Here is a 25,709-nt window from a genome sequence, read left to right as displayed (position 1 = left end):
AACTTGCCGATTATCATGTGAGTCCCGCCGTATGAGAGCATTAAAAAAGCGTATTATGTCCAAAACGCTGGGAATAGGGTACATAAACTTTGTTACCACCAGCGTTGAAAAATATCTCTGTGTCGCATTTATTATCTTCTTGTACTTTTTTCAAAATGGGAAATTTACATCTCTTTGTTATTATCATAACACAACTCTTGACACGGCTTTAAAATAAGAGATGATAAAATGAATAAGAGATGATAAAATGAGACACATAGAATTATTGTTTCTTAATACTTCACGAACACTTGAAAACGAATGTCTCCTCAAGTATCTTTACTTGAAAAAAAGGCTGGAAAATGCGTCTTCACAGTTAGCCTGTAAAGTGAAAGATAAGAGGGCAATAAGAGGACACTTTATCCGCCTTCTAGGAAGAAAACACGCATTTATGTCATATAATGATAATATACTCTTGCAGTTTTATAAATGTTTTTCCTGCTATAATAAAATTCCATGTTACTTTCCGCAGTGCAGAATTTTCCTGTGTGTATTTTAAACATGTAGCTCAATAAATCTCTAGCCTCTAAACTAGCTAATGTTATAATTTAAGAGGTAGCATTCCATTTGGGGTTAGCATTTCAGTGTTTTGTTGATGCTTGTATAAAAAAGGTTAATTTTCCATATTAGGAGAATAGCAAGAAAGGCGTAGTCTATTATTATAGGGTAAATACGTGTCGTTTAATCTTGCACAAAAGTCACAAGACGTGAGAAAGAAATCTGTAACTTTAATATCAACTGCTGTATGTATTCTTTACAATATGACTTTTGTGTAGAATAAAATGAAGAACTAATTTTGAGCTTCGGTTGGTGCTATACAAATATAAGCTGTTTAATAGTCTCTGTTAGAAACAGATTGTATAAATTTACAAAAATATCTTGCATATAAAACAAGTAAAATCAAATTAAGTTTAATCAATATCTTCTATATACAAGTAGTGAGCATTATTTTTCAGAAAGTAAATATAACAAGACAGTCATGATGAACCTGGATCGCTCACCTGAGTAATATGAGTTACATATTTTCAAATGCTAATTAAGAAAGTAGGTCAGTAGGTCATATTTATGGTCACCGAAAGTCAGTTTTCAGATTGATGTGCTAAACTGCACATGTCATTCAAATTTCAAGTCTGTATCTTAAAAAATTCAGATTTCAGATCAGTATGCAAAACTGTACATGTCATCAAAATTTCAAGGCTGTATCTTAAAAAACAAGAAAGTAGTTCAGTAGGTCACATTCATGGTCACTGAAAGTCAGTTTTAAGATCGGTTTGCTAAACTGTACATGTCATCCAAATTTCAAGGCTGTATCTTAAAAAACAAGAAAATAGGTCAGTAGGTCACATTCCACATGACCCGGATTCGAACTTGACCTAAAGATTAACAAGGTTAACATTCTGACAAAGTGTCATGAAGATACAGTCATAAATGTGGCTTCAAGAGTGTTAACAAGCTTTTCCTTTGATTTGACTTGGTGACCTAGGTTTTGACCCCGCCTGACCCAGATTTAATCTTGACCTAAAGATCATTAAGTTTCACATTCTGACCAAGTTTCATTTAGATATGGTCATATCTGTGGCCTCTAGCGTGTTAACTAGCTATTTCTTTGATTTTTCCTGGTGACCTAGTTTTTGATCCCTAATAACCCAGATTTGAACTTGACCTAAAGATCATCAAGATTAACATTCTGATGTCATTAAGATATGGTCATAAATGTGACCTCTAGAGTGTTAACTAGCTTTTCCTTTGATTTGACCTGGTGACTTAGTTTTTGATCCCAGATGACCCAGAATTGAACTTGACCTAAAGATCATCAAGATTAATATTCTGACCAAGTTTCATAAAGATACAGTAATAAATGTGATCTCTAGAGTGTTAACTAGCTTTTCCTTAGATTTGACCTGATGACCTAGTTTTTGTCCCACCTGACCCAGATTTGAACTTGACCTAAAGATCATTAAGATTAACATTCTGACCAAGTGCCATTAAGATATAGTTATAAATGTGACCTCTAGGGTGTTAGCTAACTTTTCCTTTGATTTGACCTGGTGACCTAGTTTTTGACCCCAGTTAACCAAGATTCGAACTTGACCTAAAGATCATCAAGGTTAACATTCCGACCACGTTTCATATAGATTTTTTTAATGTGGCCTCTAGAGTGTTAACAAGCAATTCCTTTGATTTGACCTGGTGACCTAGTTTTTTACCCCAGATGACCCAATATCGAACTCTCCAACAGTCAAATTGTTGACGACGGATGACGACGACGGACGACGACGGACACAGGGCGATCACAAAAGCTCAGTTTGAGTGAAAATATTAAGTAAAATTATTCAGGCGGCCCACTCGCAAAACTATGCCAAGGTCGAAAAAAAATTTATATCATGAATCGGGAATACTGAGAAAAAATATTGTATTGTTGTTAGGCCTAGATAATTGGTTAGAGTCTTAAGTAATATTATTTTACAAGTATTCTTTTTTTTATAATTCCTTCACGTTATTTTTTGTGAAATGTCACATCTAAACCCTTAACGTCGATTACTTAAGTGTTGTAACAAGTGTCAATACTTACGACAATATCCATACCCACTTGCCAGCCATCAACAACAGCTTTTAAGGACTCGTCAAGTGCTAAAGTTCTTATTTTCACTGCAAAACAAAACACTTAAACCAATAATAGTCTGGGTATTGTTTTATTTACTAACATGTATTATTGTCCAATAAATAGGTCAAATATTTATCGTTCATGTTATAATTATCCTATTCGTGGTTCGGTTTAACTTTCATTTAAATATGACGCTTGTCGTCGGCTCAGCTTGAAGTTGTTCCATCCATTCCAGGTGGGGACTTCCCACGTCGATTACCCACGTTAGACAAGAAACTTTACTTTGCTTCTGATTTAAAAATTAAACTTGCGTAAAATTCACATAACCAAATTGATTTTGCCCACTTTTATCTTGCACTAAATGTGATAAAATTTCAATTAATCATATTTTGTTAAAAATTTCTTCAGTCGGTGTTGACACTTTGTCTAATTCTGAATATAATTCCTGTAACTAGTCCTGGAAATTATAATATACCTTTAAAATACAAAAGACAACATAAAGTAAACCAGCCAAACCTTTTTGTTGAGGAGTATAGATCGGCTTGTCTGTCTGTACAATCAGGTAGCCTGTGCGATAGCTTACTATTACTTCTCTTGTTTGTGTCTGTCCATTCCATTCCGAACATAGTTTGATTTTTCTTGGCTTCTCTTCAACTTCAGGGTCAAACAGATCATTCTCTGTGACTTTAATAATCGCATGCCTCGGTGCGTCTAGAAAAGAGAGTGTTGGTTTTATATTATATTTCTAGCGCTATTTACATGTAGGATCAAAACAGAATAATGAGCATTGCTATTTTATACGACTTTTTCACAACATAACTGCCGAATGTATTGTTTTCAATCTGTATTTAAAGGAATTGCTAGAAAAAGTATTCAACATAATTATAACAAGGATAAAAGACGTTGGTTCAATGGAAATAAGTTGAGTCTTAGACGGTTGTTGCAACACATAGCAGCATTAAATCAGTCATATAATTTTTCACTTTTGGTAGTATTCGTCTTTAGGATATCATTTAATGTCGTTGAAAGATACACAGAATGTCAAACGGGAAAGGGGGTTATCTTCTATTCAGTTCCGATCACAAAAACTACATCTCTCCATTGGTGGTTCACCGATATATCTGCCAGTTTCTATCTAAAGCAGTAAAATCTCGACATATAATTAATCGATTTCTGCCATTTCCGGCTCTTTAACGACAAATAAGTGCGCTGGTATGGTAAAACCCGTAATATTAATCGTTTTGGTGTGTAGGCGTATTGGTGCTCTTCAAAATCACAAACACGCCAGAACGAAATGGCATAAACCAGCCTCTATATTAAGGTATCAGATCCGTAATAGAGTACTCCCTTTTCAATTCCTACCATAAACCTACTTTACAGAAATTTTTCAGGGGAGCGTTGGTTCAGGCCCCACAGGGACCATTTTCCCCCTTTATAATCCTTTTATTCTAGTTTTGACTTTTTCAAGACTTATTATTGATTTATTGTACAAAAGTGGATTTTTTTCAAAGATCAGCGATTTCTTGCTGTTCAAAGTGAATTTACTTCTGAATCAGAAGGGGTTAGACTTAGACATCTTTGAAAATACTGAGTTACATGCGGTAAAAGTTCTCTATTTTGCCATTACTCTTTAGATTACATATTGTGGAAGAAATGTAGTAGGTTTTACTTCTGCCCCAAGGTTATTTTTGAATGAAGTGAGCAAAATTTAAAACAGTCCCTCAAGACCCTATTTTTTTCAATGTTGGAGTTAAAATTCTGTCTCATTAAATTCATTTACTTGACACACCCTAGAAAAATGATATTGACAGTTTTATTTTGTGTTTTATCATTGTTTACCAATAGCTTGTTCAACGGTTTCTTTTATCAAAATTAATGGTATAATGAATTATCTGCAAACGTTTTGGACAGTGGCCATGACTTTGAAATTTGTCTGTAGGCTATTTGAGCTTGAGGATATACCATAAATTATACAAAATTTATTTAAAAAAAAAAAAAAAACAAACAAAAAAAAAAAAAACGGCACTGTAAAAGTTGTTTAAAATTTGCAACACAATACGAACCACGGTCAATTTTAAGAATATACCAAGCAAATGCCATTTTTTAAACATTACTAATAGGAGTCCAATACACATTTGAATTCGTCTTTATTCGTTATGTTAGTTTGAATATCCCTATATCAGTTTCTTGTCTATATTAGACTGCTTAAAATCCTAATATCACCATCTGTTGCCATTGGTTGCGCAAAAGACTAAAATCGTGATGTATGGCAATCAGAGATTTTCGTCTACTGTTTATGACGTTGAAGCAGATAATGTGGCCTCTAGATTGTTAATGTAGTTATACTGTTAAACAGGGTCATTTGGGGACGGACAATGTGAACTAGTTTTCTATCCGAAGGTAATCTTGTTTCAAACTTGAGCTACATTTTGACTATTTTTCACGAGGTTTATGTAGAATATAATATTTTATCTAACATTTTTTTTTTCGTCCAGGCTTAGATCCAGGGCCGGGCCTAGGGGTCCCGTGCCCCTCCCTCCAGTTTGCTGAGAAGTGACATATACCATCAAAGATGCACCCTTCTGTTTGGCGAAGGAATAGTATTTTCTCAAAATTTAGACCCAGAAACGCACCAGATGCCACCATTTCACATCTACATTTAAAAAATTTCCGGAGGATGAGCCCCCTGACCCCCTAGAATAAAGGGACTACCCACCAGGAAATGCACCAGAGGCCACCATTTCATACCTGTATTTCAAATATTTCCTGGGGAGAGACCCTGCCACCCTTACAATAGGCAGAGGCTGCCCCCACTCCCCTATGTACCCACACTCGGCGCTATGTGCCTCAGCGGTGACGTCTTCGTTCTAGGTTCTAGATTGGTGCCCCCCTCCCCCACGCACCCCGCACCCCCCCCCCACCCCACCACCCCGTCAAATATTTCTGGATCCGGGCCTGATTCGCCCCAAACATTCCGACTAGGTTTCACGAAGTGATGTTGCTTTGTTATTTAATAACTTACATTCTAACTAGGTTTCATGAAGTTTAGGTAGAATATCAACTTACTTTCGTCCCAAACTTATTTAAAAACTTACTTTTGTCCCAAACATTCTGAGTAGGTTTCACAGAGTACAGATGGAATATGCTTTTTATTTAAAAACTTTTATTTAAAAACTGACTTTCGTCCCAAACATTCTGACTAGGTTTCACAGAGTACAGATAGAATATGCTTTTTATTTAAAAACTGACTTTCGTCCCAAACATTCTGACTAGGTTTCACAGAGTACAAATAGAATATGCTTTTTATTTAAAAACCGACTTTCGTCCCAAACATTCTGACTGGGTTTCACAGAGTACAGATAGAATATGCTTTTTATTTTAAAACCGACTTTCGTACCAAACATTCTGACTAGATTTCACAGAGTACAGATAGAATATGTTTTTCATTTAAAAACTTACTTTCGTTCAGAACGCGAGCATCGATCTCGGAAAACTTTTTATCGCCGTGTTGAAGCCAGACCTGCAGTGAACAAAAACAAGCACTCAATAAATATAATTATTTGAAAATGTGTTCTGTTCTAGTCGGCCGTACTGCAAACAAGAGATCACAGAGTGATCTTGGCGCCCACCATTGAGCCATTTTTGAATGCTCCAAATTTCAAGACTAGTTCAAGGTCAAAATCAAGGTCAAATTTCATTTCAGTACACAACACTGTGCACGTGGTCCAAATTTGAAAGATGTAGCTTGAGAAATGTGGAAGTAGGTCACTACATCAATTTCAAGGTCAAAGTTCATTTCGGTACACAGAACTATGCATGTGATTCAAATTTGGAGGCTGTAGCCTGAGAAATGTTAAAGTAAGTACTAAGTAAAATTCAATGTCAAATTTCAATTCAGAACACAAAAATATGCATGTGATCCAAATTTGAAGCCTGTAGCTTCAGAAATTTGAAAGTAGGTCACTAGGTCAATCTCAAGATCAAAGTTCATTTCGGTACACAGAACTTTGCATGTGGTCCAAATTTGAAGGCTGTAGCTTGAGAAATGTGAAAGTAGGTCACTATGTCGAAATCAAGGTCAAATGTCATTTTGGAACATAAAACTATGCATGTGATCCAAATTTGAAGGATGTAGCTTGAGAAATGTGACAGTAGGTCACTAGGTCAAAATCAAGGTCAAATTTCATTTCGGAACACGAAACTATGCATGTGGTCCAAATTTCAAGCATGTACCTTCAAAAATGTGAAAGTAGGTCACTAGGTCAATGTCAAGGTCAAAGTTTGTTTCGGTACACAAACCTATGCATGTGGTCCAAATTTGAAGGCTGTAACTACAGAAATACTAGGTCAAGATCAAGGTCAACTCATGTCAAGGTTCATCTTGCCACTCAAAACTATACATGTGGTCCGAATTTGAATGTTGTAGGTTTTGGACATGAAAATTCTAAAACGTTTTTCCCTATGTAAGTCTATATGAACCATTTGACCCCCGGGACGGGGCCATATTTGACCCTAGGGGGATAATTTGAACAAACTTGGTAGAGAACCACTAGATGATGCTACATTACAAATATCAAAGCCCTAGGCTTTGTGGTTTGGATAAGAAAATTTTCAGTTTTTCCCTATATAAGTCTATGTAAACCATGTAAACCAGGGCGGTGTCATATTTGACCCTAGGGGAATAATTTGAACAATCTTAGCAGAGGACCACTAGATGTTGTCACATACAAAACATCAAAGCCCTAGGCTCTGTGGTTTTGGACGCGGTTTTTCAAAAAAATTCTCTATATAAGTCTATATGAACCATGTGACCCCCGGGGCGGGGCCATATTTGACCCTAGGGGGTAATTTAAACAATCTTGGTAGAGAAACACCAGATGATATTACAATACAAATATCAGAGCCCTAGGCTTTGTGGTTTGGACAAGAAGATTTTCAAAGTTTTTCCCTATATAAATCTATGTAAACCATGTGACCCCCAGGGCGGGGCCAAATTTGACCCTAGGGGAATAATTTGAACCATCTTAGTAGAGGACCACTAGATGATGTCACATACAAAATATCAAAGCCCTAGGCCCTGTGGTTTTGGACAAGAGGTTTTTCAAACACTTTCCCTATATAAATCTATATAAACCATGTGACCCCCGGAGCGGGGCCATATTTGACCCTAGGGCAATAATTTGATCAATCTTGGTAGAGGACCACTAGATGATGCTACAACCCAAATATCAAAGCCCTAGGCCCTGAAGATTTTCAAAGTTTTTCCCTATATAAATCTATGTAAATTATAAAAATAAACAAAGGGCCATAACTTACTCAAAAATTGTTGAACCAGTCTGATTTTCAGAGGGACACAACTAGGGTACCAATACATCATTCTGACAAAGTTTGGTCAAAATCCCCCCAATAGTTTCTGAGGAGAGGCGATAACGAGAAATTGTTAACGGACGGACCACGGACGCAGAGTGATTTGAATAGCCCACCATCTGATGGTGGGCTAAAAACTCCGTTTGCTTCCGCTGCATGAAATGTAATCTTAACAGTTTTTTAGTTTTGTTTGATCCACTACAGCAGTAACAAGGTTATTTGTGAATAATGGTTATATCTTTCAAGACCCGATAAAAAATTCTAAAATTTGATCTCTATGAATGGTGACAGCATCATTTTGCTCTTTAAGACATCTTTAATTATGCTGATACTTGGCTAAACAGGTGTTCCTCATTTATAAACTGTTTGCCCATGAAGAATTTTGCCGAAAGGATTTTTTTTCTTCAAAATTTCATAAAACTTTCTTTCACTTCGCTGTCTATGGATTATCCTACAGACCCATATATTAGACAGGCAAATATGTTATCCTCTTTAAATAAAGTTATCATTATTATTATTATTTCTATTAATATTTTATTATTATTATTATTATTATTATTATTATTATTATTTCTATTATTATAAGTTACGCTAACTAAGATATCCTAAATGTATAACAGTCCATCCACAATTGAAATAATGACGGAGAGTTTTAAATATTTCTTTGTCCAAAATGGTGAAAATATCCGACGACAAATTTAATTAAAAGCTATTCAAAATATTTTGTAAACTCAAACAGGTTCCGTTATATAAAACTTTCTGATGACTTTTGATCCATCTCTTACGCAACAAGGTGTTTTCATTTTTTTTTTTGCAATATCATTTATGTTACATAGCATTCCTCGCGGCGCCGAGGGTGTTGTAGGAACTTTTAAGGGTTTTTTTTATTAAATTGTCTTCATTACTTAAGAATTTAATGGTAAACAAGATTCAGACATTTTGCAAACTGTATTTTTTTCTTAATTATAATTTTACCTTTAAAACTTCAGGATATCTTAGTTAGCATAAAAACACATTTTAGATTTTTGCCATGGGACAGGGTTTTATATACGCTAGACTACATTTTAGGTAAGAAGATTTATGTTTCTAATGATACTGTAAAGACATAAATATTCATTGGAGTGGGAGGAGGTGAGGACGCATATTTCTATTGATTTTGTGGTTGTGTTAATCCACGAAGTTAAATTCGAATGCACAAATGAAATGCACATTTATGTTTTCTTCTACTGTAGAAATCAAAACATTAATACCAATAGGAAATTGCCGTTTTGGTCAAAACTAGGAAATTTCATGCACACGAAATTTACATTCCTAAGTAGAAAAAATCTCAAAACTTCATAGACAATATACTATATCCGCTGGAAACCTTCAAAATCGCGTACATCTGAGTCTTCCAAGGGTACAGAAAATGACTGTTTGGCAATTCTTTCTTAGGTTGATGTCACCAAGAATAATTATACCATAAGCGGAATTTGGTTATAGTAAATGGATATATAGAGGGAACTATAGCGGAATTTGGTTATAGTAAATGGATATATATATAGAGGGAACTATAGCGGAATTTGGTTATAGTAAATGGATATATATATAGAGGGACCTATAGCGGATTTTGGTTATAGTAAATGGATATATAGAGGAAACTATAGCGGAATTTGGTTATATTAAATGGATATATATATAGAGGGAACTATAGCGGAATTTGGTTATATTAAATGGATATATATAGAGGGAACTATAGCGGAATTGGGTTATAGTAAATGGATATATATATATAGGGAACTATAGCGGACTTTGGTTATAGTAAATGGATATATAGAGGAAACTATAGCGGTATTTGGTTATAGTAAATGGATATATAGAGGAAACTATAGCGGAATTTGGTTATATTAAATGGATATATATAGAGAGGGAACTATAGCGGAATTTGGTTATATTAAATGGATATATATAGAGGGAACTATAGCGGAATTGGGTTATAGTAAATGGATATATATATACAGGGAACTATAGCGGACTTTGGTTATAGTAAAGGGATATATAGAGGGACTATAGCGGAATTTGGTTATAGTAAATGGATATATAAAGGGAACTATAGCGGAATTTGGTTATAGTAAATGGATATATATAGAGAGGGAACTATGTCATTACCTTGACAACTGCATTGTTCAGTCCAAATACACTCACAACAACCGTCTCATCGTGGTTAAACCGTATTATATTTGGCGCCGTAACGAAGTAATAACCGCTGCAAAATAAAAAAAACTAGAATATTAGTGCTCCAAAGATACCGCTGACTAAAGCGTTTTACAATGTATAATTGATAGCCTAATGCAGTTGAAGGTATTGGATAAAAATAAGCCATGTAAAAGGAAACAGCCATGTCGGGGTAAATACAAAAAGCGAATAATTCTTTAGAGGCAACAGAAATAGTAACATGGCTTCTGCACACTGCTCTTCCCCTAAATGTCCTCTGTCATTCTGGGAAATGTCAACATAATCCCTTGCATAATTTTTCAGTTCTGTTTCAGTTTAGCATAGAATTTTAATAATGATGACATGGTTCAAATTGGGCAACGTAGATTTATTATTATTTATAAGGCTAATGCTTAAACACTGGAACATTTCTTAAGTTATCTTTATGACATGTATTACAAAATGTTGAAGAAGAAAGGCCAGAAAGCATTAAAAATTGAGAAAAAAAACGTAGTTTCAGCAAGTTGATTTGATAAAAGGATAATTCAAGAAGTAAATAGGAAAGAGTTATAGTGTCCTCATACACATATAATTTTCTTTAATATGCATTGTTTTTGTACGCGGTTTGAATAAATTCCCGTAGGTACTTTAAGAATTATAGTCTGAACAACTTGATTTAATGAAGGGAGATGATTCCAACAAAAGTGCACATGGTAACGTTATTGAGAACGGCAGTTTCTCAAAATACCCCTCTAAATACAACCAATCCCTCGGGATTCTGTAGATGTTATAACACGAAAGCACATGCGTATCCTTACTTTAAAGGCAACTTTCTATTTAATTAAAACTCAACGACATATTTGTCGCTCTGACGTCACTTTGATTAACGTAAATAAGGACTTCAACGTTAAAATGATCTCCACATTTATACAACTTTTAACTCATTCTTAATATGGAAATATGTTGAGTAATAAGCATGTCGATACTTGTTGACTGAGAAAAAACGATACTCAAAAACAGTCTGACGGACGTGAAATCATGATTCATCAAAAATGGACGTCAACAGGCGTAGAGACAAAGTTACAGAGACAAAAGTTACAGAAAAATAAAAAATGTAAAATACGCATTAAATGAGGAATATACTAAATTTCATTTTAAAGAACTGTCGAAACAAGCTGTATTTTCTCTCAATGTTCTGTATTATTGTTTGAAAGTTCACAAATATCCCTTTTATAGATTTGGAGTTATTCTGCAAACAAAATTTTCTGGGTAACTTTGATAAATAAAGATAATTCACAAATTCAAGCCAGACAAACTTATTGTTTTCTTGTACACTGCATTTTCTTTTATGACCTCTTTGCATATTATTCCATTTCCTTAAGAGTTCTTGCCCGGAAAACTAAAGTTAATAAAAGAAAGTGCTTCAAAAAGTAAGCACGGTAAAATTATGGTTTCATACACAGAACTCCTCTTGTGAACAGATTTGAAAAACAACCTCTATTTTGTAGTTTAAATCATTGACAAGACAAGGTTCCCCAACACGATCGGATGGTCAAACCACACGGCGGGCCTTAAAACAAGATTACACTAACTTTTTATTTATTTATTTTTATTTTATTTTTTGCATAATGCAATAGTTTTAAAACTAAGCATTTAAATGTTTTATGGAATCATTTACATATTCATAACAACAGAAAAAGTGAGCGAGTCGGATTTTACTGCGAATCGACACAACAAGGCCATATATCGACGAGAGTACTGGGTCATTCTATATATAATTTTTGCACAATAAAATTTGTGCCAAGTAATATTAAAATCCTTTGATGAATGACAGAGTTATGGACCGGACACGAAGTTGCGGACGGACGTAATGACGGACGAACGGACGTAATGGCGGACGAAAGACGGACGGACGGACAGAAAAGCGCTATCATATAGTCCCAAAAACTGGTCTTCAATCTAAAAGCAAAAAAAAATGTCAACATTAATTTGATATTAACCAATTTACGGTATTTGGAAAAATACAAACATTTTTTAGAAAACGATGAATGTACTTTGTCAAATCTACTAGCCATTTCCACTACCTAAATCTGTCTTTAAAACATGTTTAGCTGTAGGTTAATCTTTTTTTTTTACAGATAAGCTCGGAAGCGTTATAAAATAATTATATCCTGAATATAATTGAATGGGATATTTTCTAAAAAATACAAGTTTTGACATTTTGTATTCCATGTAAATAGTACAGAAAATCGTCATCATTGGATTAATGAGGAACTAGGAGGAAATTTTTAGTGTTTGTAGAATTTGCGATAATATCATGTGTCATTATTATTTCTGTCAAATAAATAGTCATGTTTCACGGAGTATTCTTCACTTAGACAGAAGATGTCCCTCGCAATAAACATTCAAGACGAATTCCTGGACCTCTTTACCATTAAATTAAATTTTTTACTACAAGTCGGTTCTAGAACAAATTCTAATACGTGTGTACGTAAAACTGATCGAAAATTATTATTTAGAACAGACTTTCCTTAAACATGTGATTCTACAAGTTATTATAAATAACGTCTTAAGATCTGCGTGTAATATTTGATCCCTTTAATCATTGACAAATATCTTTATTAAAATAATAAACGTATGGACCAATACAATTGAGCCGCGCCATGAGAAAATCAACATAGTGCGTTTGCGAACAGCATGGGTCCATACCAGCCTGCGCATCCATCCGCGCAGTCTGGTCAGGATCCATGCTGTTCGCTTTCAAAGCCTTTTTGTAATAGGGAAACTGTAAGCGAACAGCATGGATCCTGTTGGCTTTCCCATGGCGCGGCTCATTTTATTTCAGCATATTATGTGTCATATATTTATTTACGACTGTGATGAATTTTTATCAAAATCTGATTTGTAATTCTATTTGTGAAAGTATGAAAACTTGTGCGAGGTTCAAACTTATCAAATCAGTCTAGCGGAAAATCAAGCACAAGACCCTATCTTTTTCCGAATTTTCTAGGCGTTTTTTGAAGTTTGGGAAAACCAGGGTTTAATCAATATTTTTTTCCGAACGTGCAGAACTACATTTACTATTACTTACTTAGTCATTCATTAGATATTACTTTTACCATTTGTATCATTCGGTGTAGATTGTATCATTTAACATTCGTTATATCAATTTGCGTTTCCACAGGAAACATTTTTTTTCTTTTTAACATAAAAATATAACGCATTTTAAACAACAGTGTAGTTGTTGGCACAGTAAGGAAACATTAAGATAAGCACGTGCATGGCTGGTTTCCATCAAGTTTATCAGAATTTTGTTTACATTTAAACGTAAGTATTGCATAATGGAACAAACAATTACTTACTGCTATTTACCGTTAATGTTTTTGTTGTTAAATGTTAGGAACTGGATGGGGGAATGATTGAAATCAACAATACCAAGATTGAACATTATTTCTTTGGAATTAAATATTGAAAATGCAAATATAGGCGATTGCATTTTCAATATTTAATTCCATTAGTACTAACGATAAATCTTCCTTATGCATCTTAAACGCGTCATTATATGAGTATCTTTATACATGATACATGACATTAATTAAATATCTTTTGATTTCCTGACAGAACAAAGTGCGTTAAGATATAAAAGATTTTGCAATGCCGGTCTTCCATTAAATATTTTAAACAAAAGTTTTTTACAAAACAAAGAAAATTTTTTAAATTCGTACCATTTCACTCCAGAAATGAATATTCCAAACAACAGCAGTAAATTATACATCCTTTCGCTTGCACTGCCAGCCAGCGAGTGATTTAACAAGCTCAAGGATTTTGTTAAATGCGTACGAGTGTTTTCATTGTCTCTAGGGATGTAGCATCCGGGTTCATAGCATCAGTTTGTTTTGATTAAGTGCCAAAACAAAGACTCGCATTTCTTCCTTCTAGGAAAAGTTCAGCCTCGTTATTTCAAAGGCAATGCATAAAAATATTTGGTTTCGGGTCACACAGTAAACAACAATTATTACATACTCGTTTCTATTCCCCGTTAAGTTACACTGGTACCGGAAATGTCAATATTTTTCCATACACTGACGCCTGAATTTCATATCGGGTGCGTGACGTAATTCAGTGTGTTGTTGCACTATTTTTTTCTATTTAGTTCAGTATTGTCAATCCTATTCAGGCTATTGAACATATTTATGATATTTACATAATATTTATACGTGTAGATGCGTATGTAATAAAAAGGTTATTAGCTTTGCATCGGGAAATATGCACGAGTTCTTCAGCGGAAGAATATTGCGCTCCTAAAGTCGCGCAATATTCCCGCTGAAGAACTCGTGCATAATTCCCGATACAAAGCTAATAACCTATAATTACAGAGCCCATTTCATAGCTCTCATGCAGTGGCACGTGGAATCAACACGAGATTGTCACAAATGCAAATTAATTCTTGAAAAATTAAACGCTTATTTTTTATTATCATTACAATTACATTTCATAATCTTATAAAATCCCTTCCGACAGAACCTCAATTTAATCGCGATTTATAATGTTCCAGCCATTGCCTTTCCGTACAGCCGACACCTTTGGAGGTAAGGTCGATACTACATTTACAAGATAGGACAACACGGCAACATAATCAGCACGATGACACTATGTGATAGCAAGAAAAAACGACGCGACAACACGACATTAATATCTAGCTATCGCATGGTGTTGTCGTGTTATCGCATCTGTTGTGCTGTCGCATCGTGATGCCGAACTATCTCATCGTGTTCTCATGGTGTCGCGTCGTGATGCCGAACTATCGCATCGTGTTCTCATGGTGTCGCGTCGTGATGCCGAACTATCTCATCGTGTTCTCATGGTGTCGCGTCGTGATGCCGAACTATCGCATCATGTTCTCATGGTGTCGCGGCGTGATGCCGAACTATCGCATCGTGTTCTCATGGTGTCGCGTCGTGATGCCGAACTATCGCATCGTGTTCTCATGGTGTCGCGCCGTCAGTACGGCGTGGTGGGAGGCAGATGACTCCGATTTTGAAGTCTTTAGGTCAGGTGTAATGGTCGTGATGTCCATTCTGGCGGATAACTGAAGAATACTTTGGTTCAGGAACCTCAAATGTGGTAGGCAGGTTGGGCCAGAAAAGATAACTCTGTCAATATCGGGGTCAGCAGCACTGAGGTCAACGTCATACCTGTTATTAGAATTAGGTATTTTTCCACTTTCATAGTATATATTGCACCATTTAAACTATGCCTTGGTGGATTTTTGTAAAAATAATATTCAAATTGTTTTTAGAGGTACGTTCTTCAAGATGTTTTGAAAACAGTGATTGCAACAGCTTTGCCTCTGTTTTGTTTGAAACTGGAAAGAATGTGCAAATGAAAAATAAACGTGACCTTATTTCATGCGAAAATTTCAAAATTATTTCATATTTTCTTAAGAGAGATAAATTATGATCTTGGTTCAAATTTCACAGAATTATTGCTTCTTCCTTTTGGGATCGCTTCCCAGTGGTGGTACCGGTAACACCGCAGACCCGGGTACAAGTGGGAGGGGGATCCCGTGCACCTATTTTGACTGAGAAGTGGCAAATACTCATTCTAGTTTAGACCCAAAATGCACCAGAGGTTATCATTTCGTATCTATATAAAAACATTATGACCCCCTTACTTACCCCAAGAGTAGGAAAATTCGGATCATACATATTGTACAATTTATTTGACCTGTCAAAACATGTCCCCGGATTTCATTATATTCTGTTCAGACCTATATAAGATTAACATGAAAGCAAGAAACATGTTTTGACAGTTCAAATAATTTGTACAATACCTAATTATTTTAGAAGACAAAGTATAGTTATATACAATTCACTATTAAACGATTATAGGCTAAACCAATTTTAAAATGTCCTTCATCAAAGATGTATAAAGAACAACAGAACACTTATAAAATGAGAAGAAAACTTTACAGATTCTTAATGTAACAATTAATTTTGATGAACATTTTCGGTATTTCTGGTTATTTATGATATAATTCATATTTATTGTAAATAAGTTATAATCTTCTGTGAAACTATTTATATTTTTACTGTTCGCCTCAGGTGGTAGAATTACATATAAATGTTTATTTGATTCCATGAAAATAAATCACGCGGGTTTCTTTCCTAGAAAAACACTAAACGCAAAATACGCCTCGGTTTGATTGGTCGGTAGAAACGAGGTCAAGCGCATGTTATCAAACATCCTCTATCTAACTCTAATAGTAAGTTGCCCTCTATTTCGGACAAAGTAGATATGTTTTGCTACACATACATTAAGACTGTTTAAACAAAATTGAAACATTTTCATCATGCATCCCCCGTCTGATGTCTGTATTAAAACACATTTTCTCTGAAAAGTTTATATAATCATAAAAAATAATTTTAACGAATGCTTGAATATTTCGGAAATCTGCTCAATTAACAAATGAGCCGCGCCATGAGAAAATCAACATAGTGCATTTGCGACCAGCATCCGCGCAGTCAGTGGTCAGGATCCATGTTGTTCGCTAACGATCTCCCTAATTGCAATAGGCTTTGAAAGCGAACAGCATGGATCCTGACCTATTTATATAAAAAGGCATATTATAAGACACAATAATGTTTGATAAATAAAGGGTAGAATATTGTCTCATGTTTATAATAGACGATAGTACAATTTTCAAACAAAAAACAAAACAAAACATCATTTCAAAACTGCAAAGACCATGATTTTTATCTCCCATCAGGCCGTTTTAAAAGATATTTTACATGTTAAGTGAGACTACCTGTCAACCAAAAAAAAAAACACGTTTTGCTGTTCCCATGTGTGGTCTTTTAAGACAGGATTCACTATGAATTCAAAGAAAACAAGCAACGCCTACGGGTGCCATCGCTCATCTGAAAGTGCTGATCAGTATGCAAGAAAAGAGTTATAGTTCAAATTTTCTAAGTAAAAAGGGCCATAATTCTGACAAAACGCAGGTTAGAGTTATGGTTCTTGGACACCTTATAATGATAAACAATTGTACAAAGTTTCAAAGCTGTAGCTCTTATATGTTCTAAGAAAAGGCGAACCTAAACCAAAAGTTTAACCAAGAAACTAACATTTTCTAAGTACAAAGAAGCGATTTTGCGGTCTCGCACATTCCTTGCCTTCTATTATTTTTACACCCCCTTGAAAAGTTTGTAATGACCATTTTAGATTATATCTAATCAGCTTTTCTCTTTGCGATTAAACACTGTACACATTTTCTATAAATGCAATTGTTTTTATTTGTACTGTCTTCTTTGAAGATTTTAAATGATTTTGAAAACTTCATACTCCAATATTGATATAAATCTAAAATAAAATGTGTTCTGTTTTAACAGTGTATATGTGGCAACTATGATATTTTTCATTCAACAGAAATTTAACTATGTAGTACACTAGTGAAAAGAAGACTGTGGTACACTAATAACTAGTCTGATACAGCAATCGGCGTGAAGTTGGCAGTACAGCAGTAGCAGCAGTAGCAGCAGTTAACTGCTCCTACTGCCAGCAGTTACAACAGTTAACTGCTGCTACTGCCAGCAGTTGCAACAGTTAAATTGTTTGTACTACCACAAGTGAAGTGCTGCTATTGCCATGAGTTAATGTTCGGTTTTAAAGTTAGCGATGCTTTATCCTTTTTATAAAGGAACGGTCTATAGTTTGGGTAGTGTTTGCAAATACAATATAGTAGTAAAGATTTATTTTGTATAATAATTAATTTTAGCAACAAAAAGATGAACCGCCTAAATAGCTGTGATAGTATGGCAGGTATAAGCATTGGTTAAATATCAATCAGTATTTTAATCAATATAAATTTTCATCTTTAACACAGTGTTATGTAAAGCCACAACAGATCAAACGAAATTATATGGAAGTCTAATGCGTATTATAATATTTTTTTACAAGTAAGTACAAAATATTTTATATAATGCACAATGGATGTGATGCATGCATGTGCAAATCAAATTATTTATAATGTTATGAAATTCTTGGCTAGAAAAAATTATACTGTGGACTCTAACGAATTAGCTGGCGAAACTTACCAATAATGAAAATTATGCATGGTACTTTGCGTTAAGATGAAAAGAAAAATAGAAAGAATGAATTAATTTTATCGCACATAAAAGGTTAATAAAAAATGAATTGACAGAGTACAGAGTCCCAACCGCTTACGTGACAATATTCCACGCTTTATTTAGACAGGAAGAAGAATATATGCATTTGTAATAAAACACGGCAGATTTACATAATCGAGAGACGAGCCTATAAATTGAACTCTCAGAGATCAAATCAGTTTATAGTATAGTGTATTTAACTCTGAGTTTGGCCTTTACTATGATGTAATTACCTCCCCAGATTGTATGTTAAGAAACTGAAAGTAGAAAATCCCGCGATTTTCTAAATGGCAAGGGATGGTTTCGAATTTGGCCCGGGCACGTTTTCTGAATAAAATCAGTACATGTATTTTAAAGGCATATATATTCAAATAGTTTTTTTTAATGATAACTGAAGTAAAAATACAAACAACAGTTTGAAGGAAGTTGTTATGTGCTAAAATCGAATTTCCCAGCTCCTGACTAAAAATAGAAGGCGAAGAAGATCAGGCAAACCAAAAAAGGACAATTATCCATCAATGTATTCATCCATGTACAATGTATAGATTAACATCATGACTGTTAAATAAGACAAAAGTTTGGGGGTCCCCAGCTCCGCCCCAGACCTTGACTTTTGGATCGGACCGGGTGGCCTTTGTAGAGGGAGTCGTCCCCCACCCGGCACGGGTGGCCGCCATTCGGGGAAAACTCTTGTTTGGGAGGAACCCGGGGTGAGGTGTGAGGCGGGGGTGGCCTAAAATGCTTACAGCAGTTAATAGGAGGACCCTACGGGACCTTGACTTTGGGACGGGACCGGGTGGCCGTTGTAGAGGGTGACGGTGTATGGGGGGGGGGGGTGCAGCATAGCGGCTACCCCGGGTAAACTCTTGTTTACTCGTGAGCGGGTCTCAAAGTTGGTCCGAGGCCGTTTTCGGAAATGTTCACTTTTTTCAGTTTGGGCACCCCCAGCTCCGCCCCAGACCTTGACTTTTGGATCGGACCGGGTGGCCGTTGTAGAGGGGTCGTCCCCCACCCGGCACGAGTGGCCGCCATTCGGTGAAAACTCTTGTTTGTGAGGAACCCGGGGTGAGGTGTGAGGCGGGGGTGGCCTAAAATGCTTACAGCAGTTAATAGGAGGACCCTACGGGACCTTGACTTTGGACGGGACCGGGTGGCCGTTGTAGAGGGTGACGGTGTATGGGGGGGGATCAGGCAACAAAAGGACCAAAACTCTTTTACTGTACTTCTCCAGTGTACAGGTATGTTCAACATCTCACTTTTACAGTTTGGGGTCCCCAGCTCCGCCCCAGACCTTGACTTTTGGATCGGACCGGGTGGCCTTGTAGAGGGGTCGTCCCCCACCCGGCACGGGTGGCCGCCATTCGGGTGAAAACTCTTGTTTGGGAGGAACCCGGGTGAGGTGTGAGGCGGGGGTGGCCTAAAATGCTTACAGCAGTTAATAGGAGGACCCTACGGGACCTTGACTTTGGGACGGGACCGGGTGGCCGTTGTAGAGGGTGACGGTGTATGGGGGGGGGGGGGGGCCAGCATAGCGGCTACCCGGGAAACTCTTGTTTACTCGTGAGCGGGTCTCAAAGTTGGTCCGAGGCCGTTTTCGGAAATGTTCACTTTTTTCAGTTTGGGCACCCCCAGCTCCGCCCCAGACCTTGACTTTTGGATCGGACCGGGTGGCCGTTGTAGAGGGGTCGTCCCCCACCCGGCACGAGTGGCCGCCATTCGGGGAAAACTCTTGTTTGGGAGGAACCCGGGGTGAGGTGTGAGGCGGGGGTGGCCTAAAATGCTTACAGCAGTTAATAGGAGGACCCTACGGGACCTTGACTTTGGGACGGGACCGGGTGGCCGTTGTAGAGGGTGACGGTGTATGGGGGGGGGGGGGGGCCAGCATAGCGGCTACCCCGGGAAAACTCTTGTTTACTCGTGAGCGGGTCTCAAAGTTGGTCCGAGGCCGTTTTCGGAAATGTTCACTTTTTTCAGTTTGGGCACCCCCAGCTCCGCCCCAGACCTTGACTTTTGGATCGGACCGGGTGGCCGTTGTAGAGGGGGTCGTCCCCCACCCGGCACGGGTGGCCGCCATTCGGTGAAAACTCTTGTTTGGGAGGAACCCCGGGGTGAGGTGTGAGGCGGGGGTGGCCTAAAATGCTTACAGCAGTTAATAGGAGGACCCTACGGGACCTTGACTTTGGGACGGGACCGGGTGGCCGTTGTAGAGGGTGACGGTGTATGGGGGGGGGGGGGGGGGCCAGCATAGCGGCTACCCCGGGAAAACTCTTGTTTACTCGTGAGCGGGTCTCAAAGTTGGTCCGAGGCCGTTTTCGGAAATGTTCACTTTTTTCAGTTTGGGCACCCCCAGCTCCGCCCCAGACCTTGACTTTTGGATCGGACCGGGTGGCCGTTGTAGAGGGGGTCGTCCCCCACCCGGCACGGGTGGCCGCCATTCGGGGAAAACTCTTGTTTGGGAGGAACCCGGGGTGAGGTGGGGCGGTGTTTCCAAGGATAACTCTTGTTTTTAGGAACTCGGGGCTGAATGCCACTTGAGTGGTTTTCTTTCAGCAGTAAATGCACCAGAAATATATTCGGAACTGGTAAATTGCTCTCGTTGGCTGTAACAGGAGCCTTGTTTTTTGCTGTCATAAGCATTTTACTGCTAGCAGTAAGAGGAGCCTTGTAAACATTTAATCGCTGGTAGTTACATGTAAAAAAAACTGGTATACTGGTCTCATAAACCATTTGACTGCTGCCAGTAACACATATAAAACTCAAAAAATGCTTTCATTGGTCATTTCACTGCTAGAAGTGACATGCTCTCATTACGGTGTACCGTTTGGACAATCGTGACATTTTATTGAATCCTAAACCGCGATGTACGATGTTACGATGACGAAAACGCGATGGTGCGATGGCACGATGATGAAACAACGATGGTTCGATGGTGAAAACGCGATAACATGATGATGAAATCGCGATGATGCGATGACACGATGGTGAAATGTCGATGTAATATCGCGTTTTCATCATCGTACCATCGCGTTTTCACCATCGTATCATCGTACCATCGCGTTTTCACCATTGTATCATCGTACCATCGCGTTTTCATCATCGTACCATTGCGTTTTCACCATCGTGCCATCGCGTTTTCATCATCGTACCATCGCATTATCACCATCGTACCATCGCATTTTCACCATCGTGTCATCGCGTTTTCACCATCGTACCATCGCATTTTCACCATCGTACCATTGCATGCCGGTGGTCATGCGCAGAGGTACAGTCTATATGTCAGTAAAATACAGGCTTGATACAATCTTATTTTCACATTGCACTATATACCTTCTACATCCTAACAAGAATAAGCTGAGTTTGAATAATATCATGTGACTATTACACCCAGCTTTTTATTTACTTTCATGCATACATAAAATACAAAGGACGTAGCCTTGAAGGTTTTACACAGTTTTAATGAACTGAGCACTGAACATTTTGTAAAACATATTGCAAAACAGCAGAATCTAAATGGTAAATTTCTTCTCACAAAATACATTGAGATACATTCATCTATTGTTGACAAAAAGTACAAGTGCACGGGACTAAGCATTTCCAGTCGGAAGGCGATGGTACGATGGTGAAAACGCGATGGTACGATGGTGAAACCACGATGGTACGATGATGATAACGCGATGGCACGATGGTGAAAACGCGATGGTACGATGGTGAAACCACGATACGATGGTGAAACCACGATGGCACGGTGGTACGATGATGACAACGCGATGGCACGATGGTGCGATGGTGAAAACGCGATGGTACGATGATGAAAACGCGATATTACATCGACATTTCACCATCGTACCATAGCACCATCGCGATTTCATCATCGTGTCATCGCGTTTTCACCATCGTACCATCGTTGTTTCATCATCGTGCCATCGCGCCATCGCGTTTTCGTCATCGTATCATCGTGCATCGCGGTTTAGAATTATATAAAAAGTCACGATTGTCCTAACGGAACACCGTATCTCATAGACCATTCTGCTGGCAGAAACATAAATGAGACGGGAGAGACTTGTAAACCATTTAACTGCAGGTATTACATAGTTTATAGGAGAATTTAAGGGTAAATGGGACAATTTCCTATCGGGCAAAAACTTTTCCTACGGGCAGTATTTCTTTAAACTTTGTATACTTACTAAGAATCAAGTTTAGAACGAAAATATGCATTAAAATCATAGGTACCCAGGCTTGATCCTGAATTTTCTGCCCTTGAAAGTCGGTTTCAAGGGCAGAAAATTCTGGATAGAAATAGATTAAGACCGCTTCAATGATCTTTAAACGATACGGACAAATGTATAAGCGGGAAGGGTAGGTTTTACGGCTTATTACACATCTGAAGGAAACTTGTAAAACTGATTTTAATAATACAATTTAACTGCTGGCAGTATTATATGTAGGACACTGACAAAAAAAATACCTTATGTCATTCTCATCATCTGGTAATACAGCTTTATTAACTGTTATAATTGCTGGCAGTAGTAGCAGTTAACTGGTGTTAGTAAACACGATCAATTGCTGTAGTGGTAGTTAACTGCGACAGGCAATAAACTGTTGTAACTGCTGGCAGTAGGAGCAGTTAACTGCTGTAACTGCTGGCAGTAGGAGCAGTTAACTGCTGCTACTGCCAGCAGTTACAGCAGTTAACTGCTGCTACTGCTGCTACTGCTGTACTGCCAACTTCACGCCGATGATACAGCATTATATTGTTTTCCAACCTGTTCATCACTAATTCTAGTCTATTTCATATGATTTTGCATGTTTTACTGGGGCAGCTTTATCGCAGCTCAGATAGTAGACTGACTAAAGAGTAACAAATAAGGCAAAATAATATTAAAATATTTTAGGGCCTAGTGACAAGGTTAAAAGATAAGCTGCTTCTACTGTTTCAGTTTTGCATAAAATTCCATAATTATGTGTTTGTAATAACAATATGCAGCAACTTAAACATAAAGCTTTGTCCACTTAATATGCCAATTCTGATTTCTATATAAACGGAATGGAGGAAGACAAACATTTTCAAAACTATAGTTTGCAACATTTTTAATGCGCCACTTAATTCATCAGTACGGTGGTATGTTTAGGACATGCATTTATTTTTTAAGATTAAATTATCTCGTGCGCATGATTTATTTCGAGCGCTCGACATCTTATCTCGGGCGCTCGACATATTATCTCGAGCTCTCGGCATCTTATCTCGTTCTCTCGACATCTTATTTCGAGCGCTCAGCATCTTATCTCGTGCGCACGACATCTTATCTCGAGCAGGCTGATCATTGTCTGCACTGTTCGCTATTCAGTCAATAAATTTTCAGTGAACACCCCTTTGAATAAAAAGTTGAACTGCCCAAATTGAATGATGGATCAGTCCATTTTAGAAATTTAGCAGGCAAAGGGTTAAAAGAGATATTGAAGCAAGTGCACATTTACTGCAATTGCAGTTTAAATAGTTTCAATAATATAACACGGCTACTAAACACTAAACAGGTGAGTAAACTTTATATTTTACGTTACATTTTCGTTGATATAATTTATTTCAAAAATCGGGGAATGTAGTTCCGCGTAAGAACATTTTTTGCTATAGGTTGACTGAAAGATATCATGTAAAGTGTGGTGTCATGAGCTTTTCTCCTGATTCCGAACATATGTATGCATTCCAACTAAATTTCTATTTATAGACACACTATATGAACATTATCGCACATGGAAATGACCTAAATGTGTATGATACTCACACAGACATACATTAGTATTAATAAAATCTCCCGTAAAAGAAATACACCAGCCTTTTAAAAAGTGGTGGCGCTTTCGCATCTATGATGGCGCTATACAGTAGTGGTGGCGCTGTGGCGCACGGTTGCCGTTAGAACGTTTCTGACTATAAGAAGTAGTTATATTCATGAGAAACAATGGTTACAGGGATTGTCATTTATCTTTAATGGTTGTATGATATATAATTATATAATCACATTATAAAACTTTTATATATTCAAGTATCATGCAGACACTGTTTATCAGTTGCTGATGAGAAGTCTCAAGCGAAACTCCTAACGACTATAAAAAACAATATCTTGCCAAGTCTTTTTCTCCGAAGGGATTAATTGAAATGAACACAATTATTCCACTGAAGGCAAGTAGTTCTACAACAAGTACAAATACTCCTTCAAAATATCGTCACTCAAAAAGGACTTAATTTGCTCACCTATCAAAAAATAGGTTATAAAACTAAAATCACATTCTGATTAAAACAAAACTTTTGATAAGTCTGTCACTTTAAATCAATGGTAAAATTCAACAACAACACGTGAATATTTATCTTTTATCAACGTTTCGGCGCTTACGCCTTCATCAAGATAAATACATAATAAAACAACGGACGTGACCTCATGAAGTAAACGTTACGTTGAATGGCGGAAAAAACATACAATACTGTGTAACAATAGATGTTCTGGAAATGTTTGGAAAAGAACATGTAAAAATTGATTTTTTTTTTTTTTTTTTTTTTACTTTAAAATCAAGAAACACTTTAAGATATGAGACGATTTTAAACATGACAATGAATATTGAGAAGTACTTAAAAATATTAGAAAAATGGAGAAATGTGGCACTTCTTTGTATTACATGTAATTTAGTGCACGTGAAGACTGTCATTAAGGCAGATAAGTCGATTGATTCCTTTCTTTTTAACAAAGAGAAAGCCATTTCAGAAGTATTAATAGATGTTCTGGAAATGTTTGGAAAAGAACATGTAAAAATTGAGTTTCGTCTTCAGAGTAGCGGCAAGGAAAAATCCACATGTTGATGTAACATGCATACATGTTGTTTCTAGATGTAATAAAGCTTCGGAAAGGTTTAGCTACGAAATGTTGTCTTTTTTGTGTTTTTATTGATTGGCAATTTGTTAGTTATATGAGAAATAAAACTATTCAATTTGTTTAGATTTTAAACAAGGTTGACGTGTAAGTTGGTAGCCGCATTTGAACAGAAAACACACATCATAGCCTCAGCGTCACCACTACTGTATAGCTGGCATATTTCTTTTAAGGGAGATTTCATTACTGCTAATGTTTGCCAATGTAAGTGTCATACATATTTAGACCATTTACATGCGCGATAATGTTCTTATAGTGTGTCTATGCATCAAATTACAGCTCGAATACAAACAGATATCAAAATGTACAATTGTGCGAATCAGGAGGAATGGGCATGTTCTAATCTCTGGCCTGGCCTGGCCTGGCCTGGCCTGGCATGGCCTGGCCTGATGAGCCCAATTTTCGACTGGGCCGGGCCAG

General features: G+C 37.0%; 1 protein-coding gene across 2 annotated transcripts in view; it reads right to left on the bottom strand.

Moving 5' to 3' along the window:
* The window catches only part of LOC123525922 (venom factor-like), a 93,216-nt gene extending 79,122 nt beyond the window's left edge, over nucleotides 1–14,094 (bottom strand). Inside the window, exons 1-5 of one of the 2 annotated variants that reach the window (XR_008370102.1) lie at nucleotides 13,930–14,094; nucleotides 10,160–10,256; nucleotides 6,104–6,164; nucleotides 3,161–3,355; nucleotides 2,612–2,688 (exon numbers count right to left, since the gene is read on the bottom strand). Coding sequence is in view for 1 of the 2 variants with exons in the window: in XM_053537859.1 (XP_053393834.1) it covers nucleotides 2,612–2,688; nucleotides 3,161–3,355; nucleotides 6,104–6,164; nucleotides 10,160–10,256; nucleotides 13,930–13,979 (480 nt within the window). In the remaining variant the exon portion in view is untranslated. The remainder of the gene's footprint in view (nucleotides 1–2,611; nucleotides 2,689–3,160; nucleotides 3,356–6,103; nucleotides 6,165–10,159; nucleotides 10,257–13,929) is intronic. The other variant, XM_053537859.1, reaches the window with a different exon arrangement.
* Nucleotides 14,095–25,709: the final 11,615 nt, after the last annotated feature.

The sequence above is a fragment of the Mercenaria mercenaria genome, chromosome 3 (genome assembly GCF_021730395.1).
Source record: "Mercenaria mercenaria strain notata chromosome 3, MADL_Memer_1, whole genome shotgun sequence".
NCBI classification, from domain to species: Eukaryota; Metazoa; Mollusca; class Bivalvia; order Venerida; family Veneridae; genus Mercenaria; species Mercenaria mercenaria.
Note: the sequence above shows the minus strand (reverse complement) of the source record. Positions and strands in the feature narration are given on the sequence as shown.